The 16,664-nt window shown below is 47.3% G+C and overlaps 1 protein-coding gene across 2 annotated transcripts in view; it reads right to left on the reverse strand.

Moving 5' to 3' along the window:
* The window catches only part of MTOR (mechanistic target of rapamycin kinase), a 1,113,749-nt gene that overhangs the window by 129,610 nt on the left and 967,475 nt on the right, over positions 1 to 16,664 (reverse strand). For both annotated transcript variants that reach the window (XM_069241238.1, XM_069241237.1), the window contains one exon: positions 5,260 to 5,395. In XM_069241238.1, coding sequence (XP_069097339.1) covers positions 5,260 to 5,395 — 136 coding nt within the window. The remainder of the gene's footprint in view (positions 1 to 5,259; positions 5,396 to 16,664) is intronic.

Raw genomic sequence — 16,664 nt, forward strand, 5'->3', positions numbered from 1 at the left:
AATAATGTGTGTGGGCCCTTCCATGCGGCAAGGATACTATATCAGCATCTGATGGGACACTAAAAGGCTGCAGCCCAGTTAGATCAGAGTGCAGCCTCGGACAAAGTGGTGCCTTCTTGCAGCAGAGAGCACAATGGGCTGAACTTGATTGTCCAGCCTTTACATCGACATTGATGCTCAATGATTTGCTGTGGGTTATGAAGCCAGGATGGGAGACGGTACTGAAGATGGAGTAGAGCCTGTGGTGGGTCCAATTGGTGCAGAGGGAGGACCCCCCCCTCCCACCTTGCCTCGGAATCAGCTGGAAATGGGATCTGCGAGACTAAGAACCACATTAAAGCCCTTGCTTCTTGTCTGGAGTTAGAGAGTATCAGGAAGGAGCAGAGGCGCCCTTGGAATTATTTTGTTTTTTTCTTTCACTTACCAAAAGATTTCTAGTGTGAGAAAGATTGGCCATGGGAATGAATTGGGGAGCCGGACCGGGTCCAGGACCTATCCTTCAAATAATACCATTTCCTTGATCTCTCACTCATGATTCTCCGATGATCTCTGGTCAGTATCTCAGCCTGATCCTTGTCCATTCTGGGTCATGTTCTACTATTAAACTGATCTGATGATTGAGAGCTGAGTGCCAAATTTGCTGTGCTGATTAAGCAACTGACTGGAGTGTGTGCCCCCTTGCTGCTATATGTAGTACTATATGTCTTGAGTTGTTTGAAATAACCTATCAAACTATTCAACTCGATGAGAAAAGTCTTCAGTGTTAGAAGGACCAACTTAAATTCCAAAGCATGTATATGTTGTTACCTAATAGAGATCGCTTACCCTGAATTGTTAGATCTACATGTGTGTATCCCATCCTGTCAGTGATACGTCAATTGTCACATTTACTAGAGACTCTGGGTCTGCAAAGGCCTGTCCAGCATCAAGGTCTCATTGTTTCATCATTTTAATATGTGCCTTACTCTGTGCTACAACACTGGCTCTTTACAGATTTCAGTTGCTTCAGACTACTGGTGAACCAATAATTCCTGCAAGGCATTAATTTGACAATGGACATTTAGAACCCATGCAGTGCCTTTCACTATCGTTCCTATTACCTTTGTAACTTTACTCACTGTAAGAGGCTGAGACATCTGGTAAATAGGAACTGCTGTCTGGAACAATAATTTTTCTATTGAGCGGTAAACCTTTCCCATAATGAAACTGGGTTTTGCATTCAGAAAATTGTGCGAGTACAGTCTGAGTAGCAAAGTCATAGTTTTTGAGCTTGTAACTGGCATTTCTGAGCTGTGTTCTCCTATACGAGACATCTATGTATAGAATTATGATTATACATGAACTAATTGACAATGTAAATGTGCTACCATCACTGCCAAACAATTTGTAAACACCATGGAGTTTACAATATTCCACAAGGCAGGAACTATGTGCCACTTGCCACAAAAACAAGATAAAGCTGAGAAATGAATGCACTGGAATGTGAAAGTATGCATCCTTTAAATCAGTGGTGGTCGTGAAGTCCCTCTACTGTGTACTTCAATGACAAGATCACTTCCTGAGGGGCCGCCATCTAGAAGTGTACTATCTTTACATAAAGATTTAATAAAAATAATAGAAAGGTACTTCATCTAGCACTTTAGTATCAAAGAATCAATTTCTTCCAACGATAATGGAAAAAGTATATAGTTGTGGCGGCTGAATCAGAGGTACGTGTTTAGATTTTTAAACAGTTTGCTTTTTGTGATGTTGATAGCACCTATTTTCCCATGATGATTTTATTCTACATCACTGGTTAATGAGTCAACTTTCCCCCTAGAGATAGTACATGTTTTGGGTGTTGGAGCACCGGATATTGAGACACTTTTTTGAGACAGACGATCCTCTGCCGTGAGGCCCTCTCATACTAGCTGGAGGGTTTGCTCATAAATTGTATCTTTGAAACTGCTGCCAGAGAGGGAACTGCTGTTGCAGAGTCTGACCTGATTGTTGGAATGTTTGAGGACACTCAACGTTTTGTCATAAGCTTAAGACAGGTCTTCCACCCTTGTGGTGTCTTTAAATATGTGTTGTAACTGTAAGGATCCCATTAGCTTTACTTTGTTTCTGTCTTTTGTTGTCTTTCAAAACATCTCTTTCACTTGAGGCGCAAACATTCATTTGCCATCTACTACCATGTGAAGTGTTGTTGTATTTCAGGTCACAACCTTGAGAGATGCAATAAGGTATGTCTTTCCAAACGTATGATTGTGTATTTGGCAGCATGCAGTATGTGCTTTAATTAGTGCACAGCTAATGAACACAGTAGAACTATATCCCTTCTGAGAGGATATAACTGTCTCTCTTCCTATCAAATTAGGGTAAGAACGGTAAACAAATCCTCCAAGTCTCCTCACTGGTACCTGTCATATCTGCTCAGTATAGTCTGTGAGTTGGCAATACGCAAATTAGTGGTGGCCACTATTACCACTCTCTTGGCAGCTGCATGAAAATGTTTACCTTCTTTAGCTGGTTGTGGGCCAATTCTCAACCCTAAGTATAATATCACTTTATTTGCAGCATGTAGCACCTGGTAGTCTACAGGACATTCCATTTACGTAGAAATTATTTTGTGGTGCTGCCTTGTATTTACTTTCAATTCTAGGGGTTAGTATTTGCTGGAACCTCCTTCGGTTAATTTTAAATCAGTTTTAAGCATAGACAATACACTAATTTGTTCTCTCTATTTTAGATAATGTCTCAATTACTTAATCATCTATCACTATACCCACTCATGCTCAAATGCAGCTCTCTGAAAAGTATGCAGAAGTCTTGTCATTTGAAAATTACTTTACTGGATACTGTTCTAATTGTTCTTCATTATCAAATTCAAATACATATGTATGCAGTGTATCAACACTTTCTTCTGCCTGATGTGTGTTCCTGGTCCCTGGCATTGTTCTCATCTGACCTGGTGTAAAGAGGTTAGGAAGGCAAATAGGGAGGGGTGTCTAATGGCTGTACATTATCCTGCTCTGTGTGTTAAGTCTTCGTAAGTATCTTATAAGCTCTAAGCTAAGATTTTGTTCTCTACTTTTAAGGTTGATTTGGAGCTACTACAGTATCGGGCGATGTTGGTCTTGTGTGTCCTGTATTTTTGTCACAAGTTTAGAGGCGCCTCTACTGATCCAAGGCTGATGATGATGGGGTGTGTGCTTTAGCTCAGCTTCGAAGCTTTGAAGACTGATCCTCAGCCATGGTTTGATTGTGGATTTAAGAGAAGTGAAGATTTGGACACCACATTTTCAATTCATACCCACTGCCTTTTTCAGGTCAATGACCCTTGAGAGTAAAGATCCTTTTTCAAACCAATCTTGTGCCCGAAGTTCTGAAGTAACTGAGTGCCTTGGAGTTGATCCTTCTTTTTAAGCCAAACCTCTTTTCCAGATTGTCCTTCATGATGATTTGACATCAGAGTACTGGTGTGAGCATTTTATATGACGTCACTGTGCCTCAACTTGGTAGACTCAAAGGAAGTTGATGGGTATGTTCAGAATCGAACATCTTAGGCTCAAAATGTGACTAGTATGTACTCATCTTCCTTCGGGCCAGTTATCCCAGATATAGTCCTCAAATTTGGTATCTTTAACACATTCTTCATAACTCCACTGATGCTCAAGCAAACCATTTCCCCTGTGGCTGCATAACCAGCACAGCATCTGGACCTTTACTGCTGAACATTTTCTTAGACTGCAACAACTGGCAAGCTGAACACATTTGTGTTGTGGTTTCTTAGCAGGCACACGTTGCAGACTCCATGATGATCTACAATTGGGAATTTGGTATGACAAAAGGGATAAAATCAACATGACATTTTTTCTATCTCCCAGCATCCTCTGGAGTAATTTTTATAAGACCTGAAACCTCAAGGGGTGCACATGTGAATTTGGTATTGATGGACTAAAGTTCTGTCTTATCTCCGTTATCGATGTTTCAGCTACACTTCTGTACAATTATTTTCCATCGTTCAGATTTTTTTAATTTTTCTTTGTTGCTCAGCAAAAACAACTATAGGCATGCTGGTGGAAAAAACACAACTTAAGGGGGAGACTATGTCCTTACTCTTTCTGAGGTTTAGGGGCGTAATGACGGGTCGTTCCATGAACAAACAAAACTAAAAGAAAGACTTCATAGAAAAACATGTTCCAGGATTATGCACTGCAAACTAAATGGCACAAGAGTGTGCAGCAAGTGATCCACAACAGCGCAGGTCGCAAATGTATATTTAAGACTACTTCAACGTCCAGTCTCTTACATGAAGGATACTTCTTGCTTTGCTGCATTAGTCAATGTGTAACAAATTAATTCAGCAAAATAAAAATATTACTTTCTTGTAACAGTTTTGCAGTAGATATTAATTATAGCTCCACGTGCAACAAGGACAATTATTGAGGTGAAGTGAAAGAGTAAAAGACCGAATTAACAAGTTACTTACCTTCTGTAATGCGTTATCTGTTTGAGACATATTCTAGTTGCAGATTCCTTGCCTTAAAGTTTCTCCGACGCGTGAGTCTGGATCCAGATTTTTTTCTTGAGCAGTACCCCTGCATGCCTTCAGGTGGCATCAGTTGGCTCAGTGTCAGTTGTCGACGTCATGTGCACGGGTATACAGGTGCCACCCTGGTGCTCTGACGCCAGTTTATTTTCCACAACTTTCCACGCCTAAAGCACAGAGCCCTGAAGAAACCTGTTCTTCTTCAACTTCTTTTTGTGCCTCGACTAACCCAACCTTCCTGAGTACTTGGAATGGGACAATGAAAAATGTGGGCTCTACAACCATTCTCAGAACCTTCCTCTTGACCAAGAGTGGGAGCGATGCAGAGCTGAGTGCCGAGAGACCGCTCCCTCAAAGATTTCGGATTCATGGCCGGGCAGTAGGAGTACGACTTCGGGTTGTGGTCGCGCACCAGACACTGCAGATACACAAGGTGCATATCTGTCACGGACATCGCCCGATGACAGGATCTGCAAGGCATGAAACTGGTCTTATGTGACTACATCTGGATGCACCATGAGTGTCAACACTCAAAAAATTCTTGCTGCAACGTCAAAAAAAGATCAGTCAAAAAGTGACTGAGGGGTAGCTCCTACTAGGATGGAAACAGATTCCATGCACATACTAGTGGGAAAGCACAATATAATCACTACTCAAAAGGGAAATGAGCACTCTAAACATCAAAGGGGCACAGATGTCCAATTCAATTCTACTACTCACTGTACCTGAGGTTCTTTCGCAGAGAAGCTGGATCATTGGCCAAGAGAGTGTTGACAAGTCCAAACAGCTGCATCACTCTCTCATCCTGGCGCAAGTCCTCGTGTCCCTTCAGGAGAAACATAAACTCGTGTCCATTGCTTCCTGCGAGGGAAACAAATTGGTCCAAAGAACTTGGTGAAATATGGATGAAATAAAGTATGTGGAACTTTTGCAAAACAGAAAAGTCTCTTACTGTCCTTTTTTGTTTTCACCTTCCCAATTCACTTCATCACATTTTTTTACTTATTATTTTGTTTATTGCGTTTTCAAAGTTAAGACACATAACAAGAGACAACTCCGATGCATCAGGCAGAATGCGTAAATAGCAAGTTATAAAAAACACATCAAACGTTAGAACCGGATGAACAGTCACATAATTTCCATCCACGATGTTACATATGATACATTTCCAGACAAAGTGTAAACAAGCATGGGGCAAATATCCCAATAATGCGTGCCACTGTCAGCATCGAGAATCAAGAGCATGAGAAAAGATAGCTAAAGAAGAGGGAAAAAGAGAAAGAGAAGAGGAAGTCCTTGTGTAGGAAGTTGGCTCTGTATATACACTATCTCGAAGTATGAGATAGTGTGCACAGAGTCCAAGGGTTCCCCTAGAGGTAAGATAGTGGCAAAATTAGATAATTCTAAAGCTCTATTTTGTGGTAGTGTGGTCAAGCAGTAAGCTTATCATAGGATAGTGTTAAGCCTTTGTTGTACACACACAGGCAGTAAATGAGGAACACACACTCAAAGACTTAACTCCAGGCCAATAATGTTTATACAGAAAAATATATTTTCTTAATTTATTTTAGAACCACAAGATTCAAGATTTGAAGTAAATACATAAAATGCAAGGTACTCTACACAGGTAAGTAAGGAACTTTGAATTAGAGCAGTAACATACACAGTTTTAGTAAAATGGCAATAAGTTATTTTAAAAGTGGACACAGTGCAAAAATCAACAGTTCCTGGGGGAGGTTAGTACTGGTTAGTTTTTCAGGTAAGTAAGGCACTTAAGAGTTCCTGGGCATAGGCAGCCCACCGTTGGGGGTTCAAGGCAACCCCAAAGTCACCGCACTAGCAACACAGGGCCGGTCAGGTGCAGAGGTCAAAGGAGGGTCCAAAACACATAAGAGCCTATGGAGAACAGGGGTGCTCCGGTTCCAGTCTGCCAACAGGTCTGCGTCTTCGGAAGGCAGACCAGGGGGGTTTTGTAGAGCACTGGGGGCGGCCGGGTGCAGTGTGCTTAGCAGGCGTCTGGTTTTCAATAGGAATCAATAGAGGCACCCGGGGATCACTCTAGCGGTGCAGGCTGGGCTTAGGGGGGCTTCTCGGGCCTGCCACCGACTGGGCTAGGCAGAGGGTCGCCTGGTGGTCACTCCTGCACTGGAGTTCGATTTCTTTTGGTCCTGGGGGCTGCGGGTGCAGTGCTGGGTCCAGGCGTTGGGTTCTTTGTTCCAGGTAGTCGCGGTCAGGGGGAGCCTCTGGATCCTCTCTGCATGCGTCGCTGTGGGAGTCCAGGGGGGTCGTCTCAGGTTACTCACGAGGTCGCAGTCGCCTGGGAGTCCTCCCTGTAGTGTTGGTTCTCTGGAGCTTGAGCCGGGGGCGTCGGGTGCAGAGCGTGATGTCTCACGCTTCCGGCGGGAAGAGTGAAGTCTTTAAAAGTTGCAAAATTGTTGCTGTTTTTGAACAGTGCCGCTGTTCTCTGGAGTTTCTTGGTCCTTCGGTTTCGGGCCAGTTTTCTGAGACTTCAGAGGTCGCTGGTCCCTGTCTGATGTGTCGCTGTGCAGGTTCTTTGAGTTTGGAGACAGGCCGGTAGGGCTGGAGCCAAGTCAGCTGTCGTCTCAGTCGTCTCTGCAGGGCTTTCAGGTCAGCAGTCCTTCTTTTTTGTGTAGGTTGCAGGAATCTGATTTCCAGGGTTCTGGGGTGCCCCTAAATACTAGATTTATGGGTGTGTTTAGGTCAGGAGGGCAGTAGCCAATGTCCTGAAGGGTGGCTACACCTTCTTTGTTACTCTCCCTGAGGGGAGGGGGGCACATCCCTAATCCTTTTGGTGTGATCCTCCAATCTCAAGATGGAGGATTTCCAAAGGCAGGGGTCACCTCAGCTCAGGACACCTTAGGGGCTGTCCTGATTGGTGGGTGACTCCTCCTTGTTTTTCTCATTATCTCCTCCAGCCTTGCCGCCAAAAGTGGGGGCAGTGGCCGGAGGGGCAGCCATCTCCACTAGCTGGGATGCCCTGGGGTGCTGTAACAAAAGGCATGAGCCTTTGAGGCTCACCAACAGGTTTTACAGTTCCTCCCGTGGGAGGTGAAAAGCACCTCCATCCAGTACGGGCTTTGTTCCTGGCCACAGAGGCACTCTCCCCATGTGGCCAGAAACTAGTCTGGTTGTGGCAGGCTGGAAGAAACTGGTCAGCCTAGCACTAGGAGTCTGACTGGTATTCAGGGGGCATCTCTAAGATGCCCTCTGGGTGCATTTTACAATAAAGCCCACACTGGCATCAGTGTGCATTTATTGTGCTGAGAAGTTTGATACCAAACTTCCCAGTATTCAGTGTAGCCATTATGGGACTGTGCAGTTTGTTTTTGACAAACTCCGACACCATATGCTCTTTAGGACTACCCTGCTCTTACAATGTCTAAGGTTATGCTTAGACACTGTAGGGGCATAGTGCTCATGCACATAGGCCCTCACCTGTGGTATAGTGCTCCCTGCCTTAGGGCTGTAAGGCCTAATAGAGGGGTGACTTACCTATGCCACAGGCAGTGTGAGGTGGGCATGGCACTCTGAGGGGAGTGCCATGTCGACTTCGTCATTTCCCCCCCACCAGCACACACAAGCTGTGAGGCAGTGTGCATGTGCTGAGTGACGGGTCCCCAGGGTGGCATAAGACATGCTGCAGCCCTTAGGGACCTTCCCTGGTCACAGGGCCCTTGGTACCAGTGGTCCCTTTTACAAGGGACTTATCTGTGTGCCAGGGGTGTGCCAATTGTGGAAACAATGGTACATTTTAGGTGAAAGAACACTGGTGCTGGGGCCTGATTATCTGGGTCCCAGCACACTTCTCAGTCAAGTCAGCATCAGTATTAGGCAAAAAGTGGGGGGTAACTGCAACAGGGAGCCATTTCCTTACAAGGGCCTAAGCGCAAACTGCCCCAAATAGCCAAAAAAAGGCTCGGCACAGGAGGGGAAAAGGCCTGGCAGCGAAGGGGTTAAGTAATGCATGGTTGTTGTGTTGTTGGTTTGGACAAGGATGCACTTACTATTGAGAACTGTACAAAGATGTCAAAGCCAGGTGGGCTGCTCTAAGTTCCAGCATGTTGATGTGGTATGTGTGTTCTCTGTGTGAAAATACACCCTGAGTCTGCAGAGAACCCATGTGAGCTCCCCATCCTTAGAGGGAGGTGTCTGTATTCAGTGTTTGTGAGGGTGGCTCCTGGTGAAGTGCTACCCCCACCATGAGATTGTTCCTTTGAGACCACCATAGGAGAGATTATCGTGCAGCTTGTGATGAACTGAGTTTGTCCTCCCAAGTTGGAAAGCTGGTTCCACTGAACCTCTAAACACTGCCATAGGGGTCTCATGTGCAGGCTCATGTTCGGCACTATGAAGATGCAAGAAGCCATGGACCCCAGAGGGGACGCTATCTGTCTTGCTGAGACCTCAGAAGAGCACAACATTTCAGAGTCAAGGATGACAGTCTCTATTCCGAAGGAGACACTCTTGCAGACTGTGTATCCAGTATGGCCCCTTAGTAATGTACCTTTTGAACTGGATCGACTCTTGATTTTCGAAAACTAATCTGAAGGCCAAGGCTTGAGAGAGTCTTCACCAGAAAATTGAACATGCTTCTTTGTTTGGGATGGAGAGAAACGTTTCATGAGTCAGTCGTCAAAGTAAGGATACACAAAGATCTTCTGCCTCCTTAAGAATGCTGCGACTGCGGACATGCACTTTGAGAATGTTCGTGGAGCTGACACGAGGCCAAATGGGAGTACTTTGTACTGGTAGTGCTGAGACCCCCACCTTGAACCACAGGAATTTGTGATGCTTTGAGGAGATCGGTGTATGTAAATATGCATCCTAAAGGGTTGATCACACACATCAAATCCCCTTGCTGCAACTGTGGGTAGATTTGGTGCAGAGCCAGCATTTTGAATTTTTCTCTGAGGGCTAAAATGGGTTTGAACTTTTGCTTTGGTCCTTTCTTTTTTACTACCAAGTAACAGGAATAGATTTCCGATTCCCTTTAATGACACAGGACCCCATCTATGGCCTCTTTTTGCTGCAAGGTGTTGACTTTCGAATGCAAGAGGTCCAGCTAGTAGCAGGATGTTTTTGCCAGAGGGACCGCCAGAGGAGGGGACTTGAAGAGGAGAGAACAGCCATTCTGCACAATATTCAAGACCCTTCTGTCATTCTTGGTAGATTTCCACTCTTTCCAGTAATTCGCAATACGCCCCCCACCCCCCGAACAGGGAGCAGCAAAGGGGGAAGTAACATTTCATTGCCTGACAGCAGGTTTCCTGGGGCTGCAGGCTGCTGGGTGACCCTTTCTCTGGATAGTCTACGAGGATGCTAGTGGGATCATGCCTGCTACTGGTGCTGCTGCCAGTGAGGGGTTTTAACCCTCTCCTGGAAAAATCTCCTATTGTAGAGCTTGTAATGTCTGCGGTACTCATTTTTTCTTCTCAAGGCCAACAGCCTTGAGTTTGTCCAGCTCGGTCTTCATCCTGGACAGCGGAGCTAGAAAGAGTCATTACCAGATAACGCGTAACCGAAGGTAAGTAACTTGTTCATGTGATACAGGCTTCCTAGCTACAGATACTTTACCTTAAGATAGATACCCAAGCCATAACGTCCTGGTGGGGGGCTGCAGACAAATTCACTTTAGAGTAAAAGGTCCTGCAGGACCAAACGGGCAAAAAGCCCGTCTCTGCAAACTTGACTGTCCAGGCAGTAGTGTTTGGCAAATGTCTGCAGTGACACCCACGTTGCTGCTTGGCAGATGTCCAGGAGTGGTACACCTCATGCTAACGCTGTAGTAGCAGCCTTGCCCCTGGTGGAAAGGCCCTCAAGCCCTCACGAGGCTGCTTCCTGGCCTCAGCGTAGCAGATCTTTATGCAGAGAACGACCCAGCGCGAAATAGTTTGTTTCTGCACTGCCGGACCTTTCTTCACTCCGACATACCCCACAAAGAGTTCTGGAATTCTTTTGTGTGATCAAGGTAGAATGACAAAGCTCTTTTTGGGTCCAGTCAGTTGAGTTGCTCCTCTTCCTTAGCGGGACACAGGGGAAAAAAGTGATCGTCTGACCCAGGTGAAATGGGGTCACCACCTTAGGGAGGAAAGAGGCAGGAGTATGAAGCACTACCTTGTCCAGAAACATTGTGAGATACGGAGGCTTGGATGACGAAGCCTGCATCTCACTCACACTCCGGGCAAATGTTATTGTGACTAAGAAAGCTGTCTTGATGGTGAGCAGCCAGAGGGGACAGTTGTGGAGTGGCACAAAGGGAGCACACATAAGATAGGTGAGAACCAGATTTAAGTCCCACTGAGACATGACAAAGAGTGAAGGATGAAACAAATGTACAAGCCCTTTGAGAAATATATGTACAATAGATGATTTGAACAATGAAGATTGACCAGGCAGCCATAAAAAAGCAGATACAGAAGATAGATATGCCTTGAGTGTGCCCAGTGCAGAACCCTGGTGAGCCAGGGATAGAATAAAGAGAAGGATATCAGAGAGCGTGGCAGAAGAAGAATCAATAGATCTTTCTGTACAATAATCTACAAACCGCCTCCCGTGGCAGGCATATACCGTGTTGGCGGAGGGACTCTTGGCTGCCAAAATAACTTTACAGACTTCAGGAGGAAGGTCAAAGGCTGTCAACTTCCGCCATTCAATCTCCACGTATGAAGGTGCAGAGTTGACAGGTTCGGGTGGAGAACCCTTACCTGCTGTTGTTAAAGAAGATCTTCCTGATGGGGCAACCTGATCGGAGTATTGGTGCTCATTTTCAGAAGCTCCGAATACCAGACTCTATGTGGCCTGTCCGGAGCCACAAAGCTCCGGTCGCCTCATCTTCTTGAGAACTCTGGGCAGAAGTGGTATGTGGGGAAAGGCATACAGGAGGCCTGAGCTCCACTCATGGAGAAAAGCATCGCTGAGCAAGTGCCTCCTAGGAAACTCGAAACGTGCAATACTGCTGACATTGCGTGTTCTCTTCAGCGGCAAACAGATCTAACCAAGGCTCTCCCCAGTGCTGAAAGAGTCCTTGTGCCACCTTCCGATGGAAACACCAGTTGTGATACGCTAGGCATCGATGGCTGAGTTTGTCTGCCCTGGAGTTCAGAGAACCTGCAAGGTGTTGAACCACCAAGGTTTATGCCCTGCTGTTCCAGCCATGTCCAAAGGCAAAAGGCCTCTGGACAAAGGGTCCACGACTCCACACCGCCCTGCTTGTTGCAGTACCACATTGTGGTGGTGTTGTCTGTGAACACCTGCACTATCTTCCCCTTGATAAAGGTAAAAAATGTCTTCAACACTAGCTGGATTGCCCGGAGCTCCAGTAGATTGATGTGGAGTCCAGATTCTAGTTAAGACAAGAGTCCACTTATCTCCAACCCTCCCAGATGGCCGCCTCATCCTAGAAGCAATGCATCTGTCACTAGTGTGAGACCTGGTTGGGGAAGGGAGAGTAGTCTGTCTCTGACCCATTCGCAGTACTTTAACCAACACTGCAGGTCATTTGCAGTTCGCGCTGAGATCTGGACCATGTAGGAGAGATCCCCCTGATGCTGCGCCCACTAGAACGTCAGGTCCCACTGCAGAGCCCACATGTGCCATATGGCATGTTTTACTAACAGGATGCATGAAGCCATGAGGCCCAGCAGGCTCAGAGTCTGTTTCACCGAAATCCAGGATAGAGGCCAAAACATCAGAATCATAACCTGTATATCCTGGACTCGGTACTTGGGAGGATAAGCCCGCAACTGCATTGTGTCCAGAACAGCTCCAATGAAAGGGAGTGTCTGGGAGGGAGTTAGGTGTGACTTCGGCACATTTATAGTAAACCCCAACAAATGCAGGAGGTTCACCCTTGTCTGGAGATGACAGCTTGGGGCAAAGGAGCCTTCAACAATCAGTCATTGTAGGAAGTTGGCTCTGTATATACTATTTCAAAGTAAGAAATAGTGTGCACAGAGTCCAAGGGTTCCCCTTAGAGGTAAGATAGTGGCAAAAAGAGATAATTCTAATGCTCTATTTTGTGGTAGTGTGGTTGAGCAGTAGGCTTATCAGAGAGTAGTGTTAAGCACTTGTTGTACACACACAGGCAATAAATGAGGAACACACACTCAAAGACTTACCCCAGGCCAATAGGTTTTTATATTAAAAAATATATTTTCTTAGTTTATTTTAAGAACCACTGGATCAAGATTTACAGTTAATACTTTAAATGTAAGGTACTTCACTTAGATACTTTAGGAACTTTGAATGAAAACAATATCATGTACAGTCTTTGTAAAAATTGCAATACACTATTTTCAAAGTGGACACAGTGCAAAAATCAACAGTTCCTGGGGAGGTAAGTAAAGGTTAGATTAGGAGGTAATTAAAACACTTACAAGTCTCAGTCCTGCGGCATAGGCAACTCACCGTTGGAGTTTCAAGGAAACCCCAAAGTTACCACACCAGCAGCTCAGGGCCAGTCAGGTGCAGAAGTCAAAGAGGTGCCCCAAACACATAGGCGCCTATGGAGAACAGAGGTGCTCCGGTTCCAGTCTGCCAGCAGGTAAGTACCTGTGTCCTCAGGGGGTAAACCAGGGGGGCTTTGTAGAGCACTGGGGGGACACAAGTAGGCACACAAAACACCCTCAGCAGCACAGGGGCGGATGGGTGCAGTGTGCAAAGCAGGTGTCGGGTTTTGTATAGGTTTCAATGGAGGGACCCGGGGGTCACTCTAGCGGTGCAGGCAGGCACAGGGGGGCTTCTCAGGACAGCCACCACCTGGGCAAGGCACAGGGTCGCCTGGGGGTCACTCCTGCATCGAAGTTCGGTTCCTTCAGGTCCTGGGGGCTGCGGGTGTGGTGTGGGTTCCAGGCGTCAGGTCCCTAGTTACAGGCAGTCACGGTCAGGGGGAGCCTCTGGATTCTCTCTGCATGCGTCGCTGTGGGGGCTCAGGGGGGTCGTCTCTGGTTACTCACGGGCTCACAGTCGCCGGGGAGTCCTCCCTGAAGTGTTGGTTTTCTGCAGGTCGAGCCAGGGGCGTCGGGTGCAGAGTGTAGAGTCTCACGCTTCAGACGGGGACCGTGAAGTCCTTGGGAGTTGATTCTTTGTTGCAAAGAAGTAGCTGGTTTTGAACAGGGCCGCTGTTCATGGGAGTTTCTTGGTCCTGTAGTCCAGGGCAGTCCTCTGAGGCTTCAGAGGTCGCAGGTCCCTGTCGGATGCGTCGCTGGAGCAGGTTTTTGAAGTTGGAGACAGGCCGGTAGGTCTGGGGCCAAATCAGTTGTCGTCTTCCTCCTCCTCTGCAGGCTTGTAGGTCAGCAGTCCCTCTTCTTTCTTCAGGTTGCAGGAATCTGATTTCCTGGGATCCGGGGAACCCCTAAATACTGAATTTAGGGGTGTGTTTAGGTCTGGGAGGGAAGTAGCCAATGGCTACTGTCCATGAGGGTGGCTACACCCTCTTTGTGCCTCCTCCCTGTGGGGAGGGGGGCACATCCCTAATACTATTGGAGTCCTCCAAACTCAAGATGGAGGATTTCTCAAGGTAGGGGTCACCTCAGCTCAGGACACCTTAGGGGCTGTCCTGACTGCTGGGTGACTCCTCCTTGTTTTTCTCATTATCTCCTCCAGCCTTGCCGCCAAAAGTGGTGGCAGTGGCCGGAGGGGCAGGGATCTCCACTAGCTGGGATGCCCTGGGGCGCTGTAACAAAAGGGGTGAGCCTTTGAGGCTCACCGCCAGGTGTTACAGTTCCTGCAGGGGGAGGTGAGAAGCACCTCCACCCAGTACAGGCTTTGTTCCTGGCCACAGAGTGACAAAGGCACTTTCCCCATGTGGCCAGCAACATGTCTGGTGTGTGGCAGGCTGGCAGGAACTGGTCAGCCTACACTAGAAGTTGGGTATGTATTCAGGGGGCATCTCTAAGATGCCCTCTGGGTGTATTTTACAATAAATTGCACACTGGCATCAGTGTGTATTAATTGTGCTGAGAAGTTTGATACCAAACTTCCCAGTTTTCAGTGTAGCCATTATGGAACTGTGGTGTTTGTGTTTGACAAACTCCCAGATCATATACTCTTATGGCTACCCTGCACTTGCAATGTCTAAGGTTTTGCACATATGCCCTCACCTGTGGTATAGTGCACCCTGCCTTAGGGCTGTAAGGCCTGCTAGAAGGGTGACTTACCTATGCCACAGGCAGTGTGAGGTTGGCATGGCACTCTGAGGGGAGTGCCATGTCAACTTCGTCATTTCCCCCCCACCAGCACACACAAGCTGTGAGGCAGTGTGCACGTGCTGAGTGAGGGGTCCCTAGGGTGGCATAAGACATGCTGCAGCCCTTAGAGACCTTCCCTGGCATCAGGGCCCTTGGTACCAGGGGTGCCAGTTACAAGGGACTTACCTGAGTGCCAGGGTTGTGCTAATTGTGGAGACAAAGGTACAGTTTAGGAAAAGAACACTGGTCCTGGGGCCTGGTTAGCAGGGTCCCAGCACACTTTCAAATCATAACTTAGCATCAGCAAAAGCAAAACGTTAGGGGGTAACCATGCCAAGGAGGCATTTCCTTACAGTCATCATGGCAGGGAAAGACTGAAACCCCTAACCTGCGCAGATGAGCTGCGACCACCGCCATCACCTTGCTGAACACCCGCAGGGCACTGGTAAGGCTGAAGGGTAGCACGGTAAATTCAAAGTGCTCGTTGCCCACCCTAAACTGCAAGTAACGCCTGTGAGCAGGCAGTATGAGGATGTGGAAGTTCGCATCCTGCAAGTGCAACGCTACCTACCATACAGTCTCCTTGCTCTAGGGCAGACAAGACCTGAGCTAGAGAGAGCATTTTGAATTTCTCCTTCTTGAGGAAGAGATTGATGTCTCATAAATCCAGACTAGGGCGAAAGCCCTTGTTCTTTTTGGGTATCAGAAAATAGCGGGAATAACAACCACTGCCTACTTCTGATATTGAGACCCTTTCTATGGCTCCCTTGGCCAAGAGAGACGTAACTTCCTCGTGGAGTAAAACCAAATGATCCTCCAACAGCTGTTCTTTTGAGGTAGGCAATGGAGGAGGGAAAGACTGGAAGGGGAGAGAGTAGCTCTCCTGTATGATCAGCAAAACCCGTTTGTCCCACGTCATGGACTGCTAGTGAGGGGGATGCTGACTTATCCTCCCTCCAACTGGACAAGTATGGCCTTGCAGAATCACTCTAGGAGTGCTTGGACTCTTTGGAGGTAGAGGGTTGGGTGGCGGAAGACTTCTGGCCAGACCCTCTGGGTCTGAAGGCACCACAACAGCATCCTCGCACAAGCTGCTGACCTGGCGGAAGACAGTGGCAGGCCTGTGGGTAGCGTGGTGCTGCAACCCTTCTGTAGCCATGAAAGGGAAGAAAGAGAGACGGTTGGCGAGGGGTCACAGAGAGGCCCAAGGACTTGGCCGTAGCCCGGAGTCCTTAAAGCGCTCCAGCACTGAGTCTGCCTTTTCTCCAAATAGGCATGAGCCATAGAAGGGCATGTCCATAAGGTTTGCATGGACATCCCCAAAGAAGTCAGATGTTCGTAGCCAGGCGAGGTGTCGAAGGGCCACAGTCAACGAAATCCTCCCTCTCCCAAAGGGGATTCTTTGTTCTGCCTTCCTGGGCTTGAGCTGTTCAAGCAGCAGGAGGGCAGAAACCTGTCTGAGGGGTGGCAGCAGCTTGGGCTCCCCGGAATACCCCAGAAAGCTGGTAGGGCCAATGCTAGGGGTCCTCTAAGGAGCCCCCAGAGAGCATGGAATCCTGCTTCCAATACTGGTAACAATATTGGGGTACGATTCCGACATGTTTGATACCAAACATGTCTAGGTTTGTAGTTACCATTATGTAGCTGGACATAGCCAGTGACCTATGCCACTGGTACATGTTTGAAATGGAGTCCCCACACTCACAAAGTCCATGAAAATGGAGCTGGAGTTTGTAGGGGCACCTCTGCTCATGCTGGGGTGCCCTCACACACAAGTACCTGCACCCTGCCCTCTGGGCTAGGAGGGCCTACCCTAGGGGTGACTTACAGTGACCTGGTGCAGTGACCTGTAATGAAAAGAGTGAATTTACCCTTTACACCATCTGCAATGGCAGGCCTGCAGATACACTTTGCATGGGCTC

Source organism: Pleurodeles waltl, chromosome 6 (genome assembly GCF_031143425.1).
Source record: "Pleurodeles waltl isolate 20211129_DDA chromosome 6, aPleWal1.hap1.20221129, whole genome shotgun sequence".
In the NCBI taxonomy this organism is placed as follows: Eukaryota; Metazoa; Chordata; class Amphibia; order Caudata; family Salamandridae; genus Pleurodeles; species Pleurodeles waltl.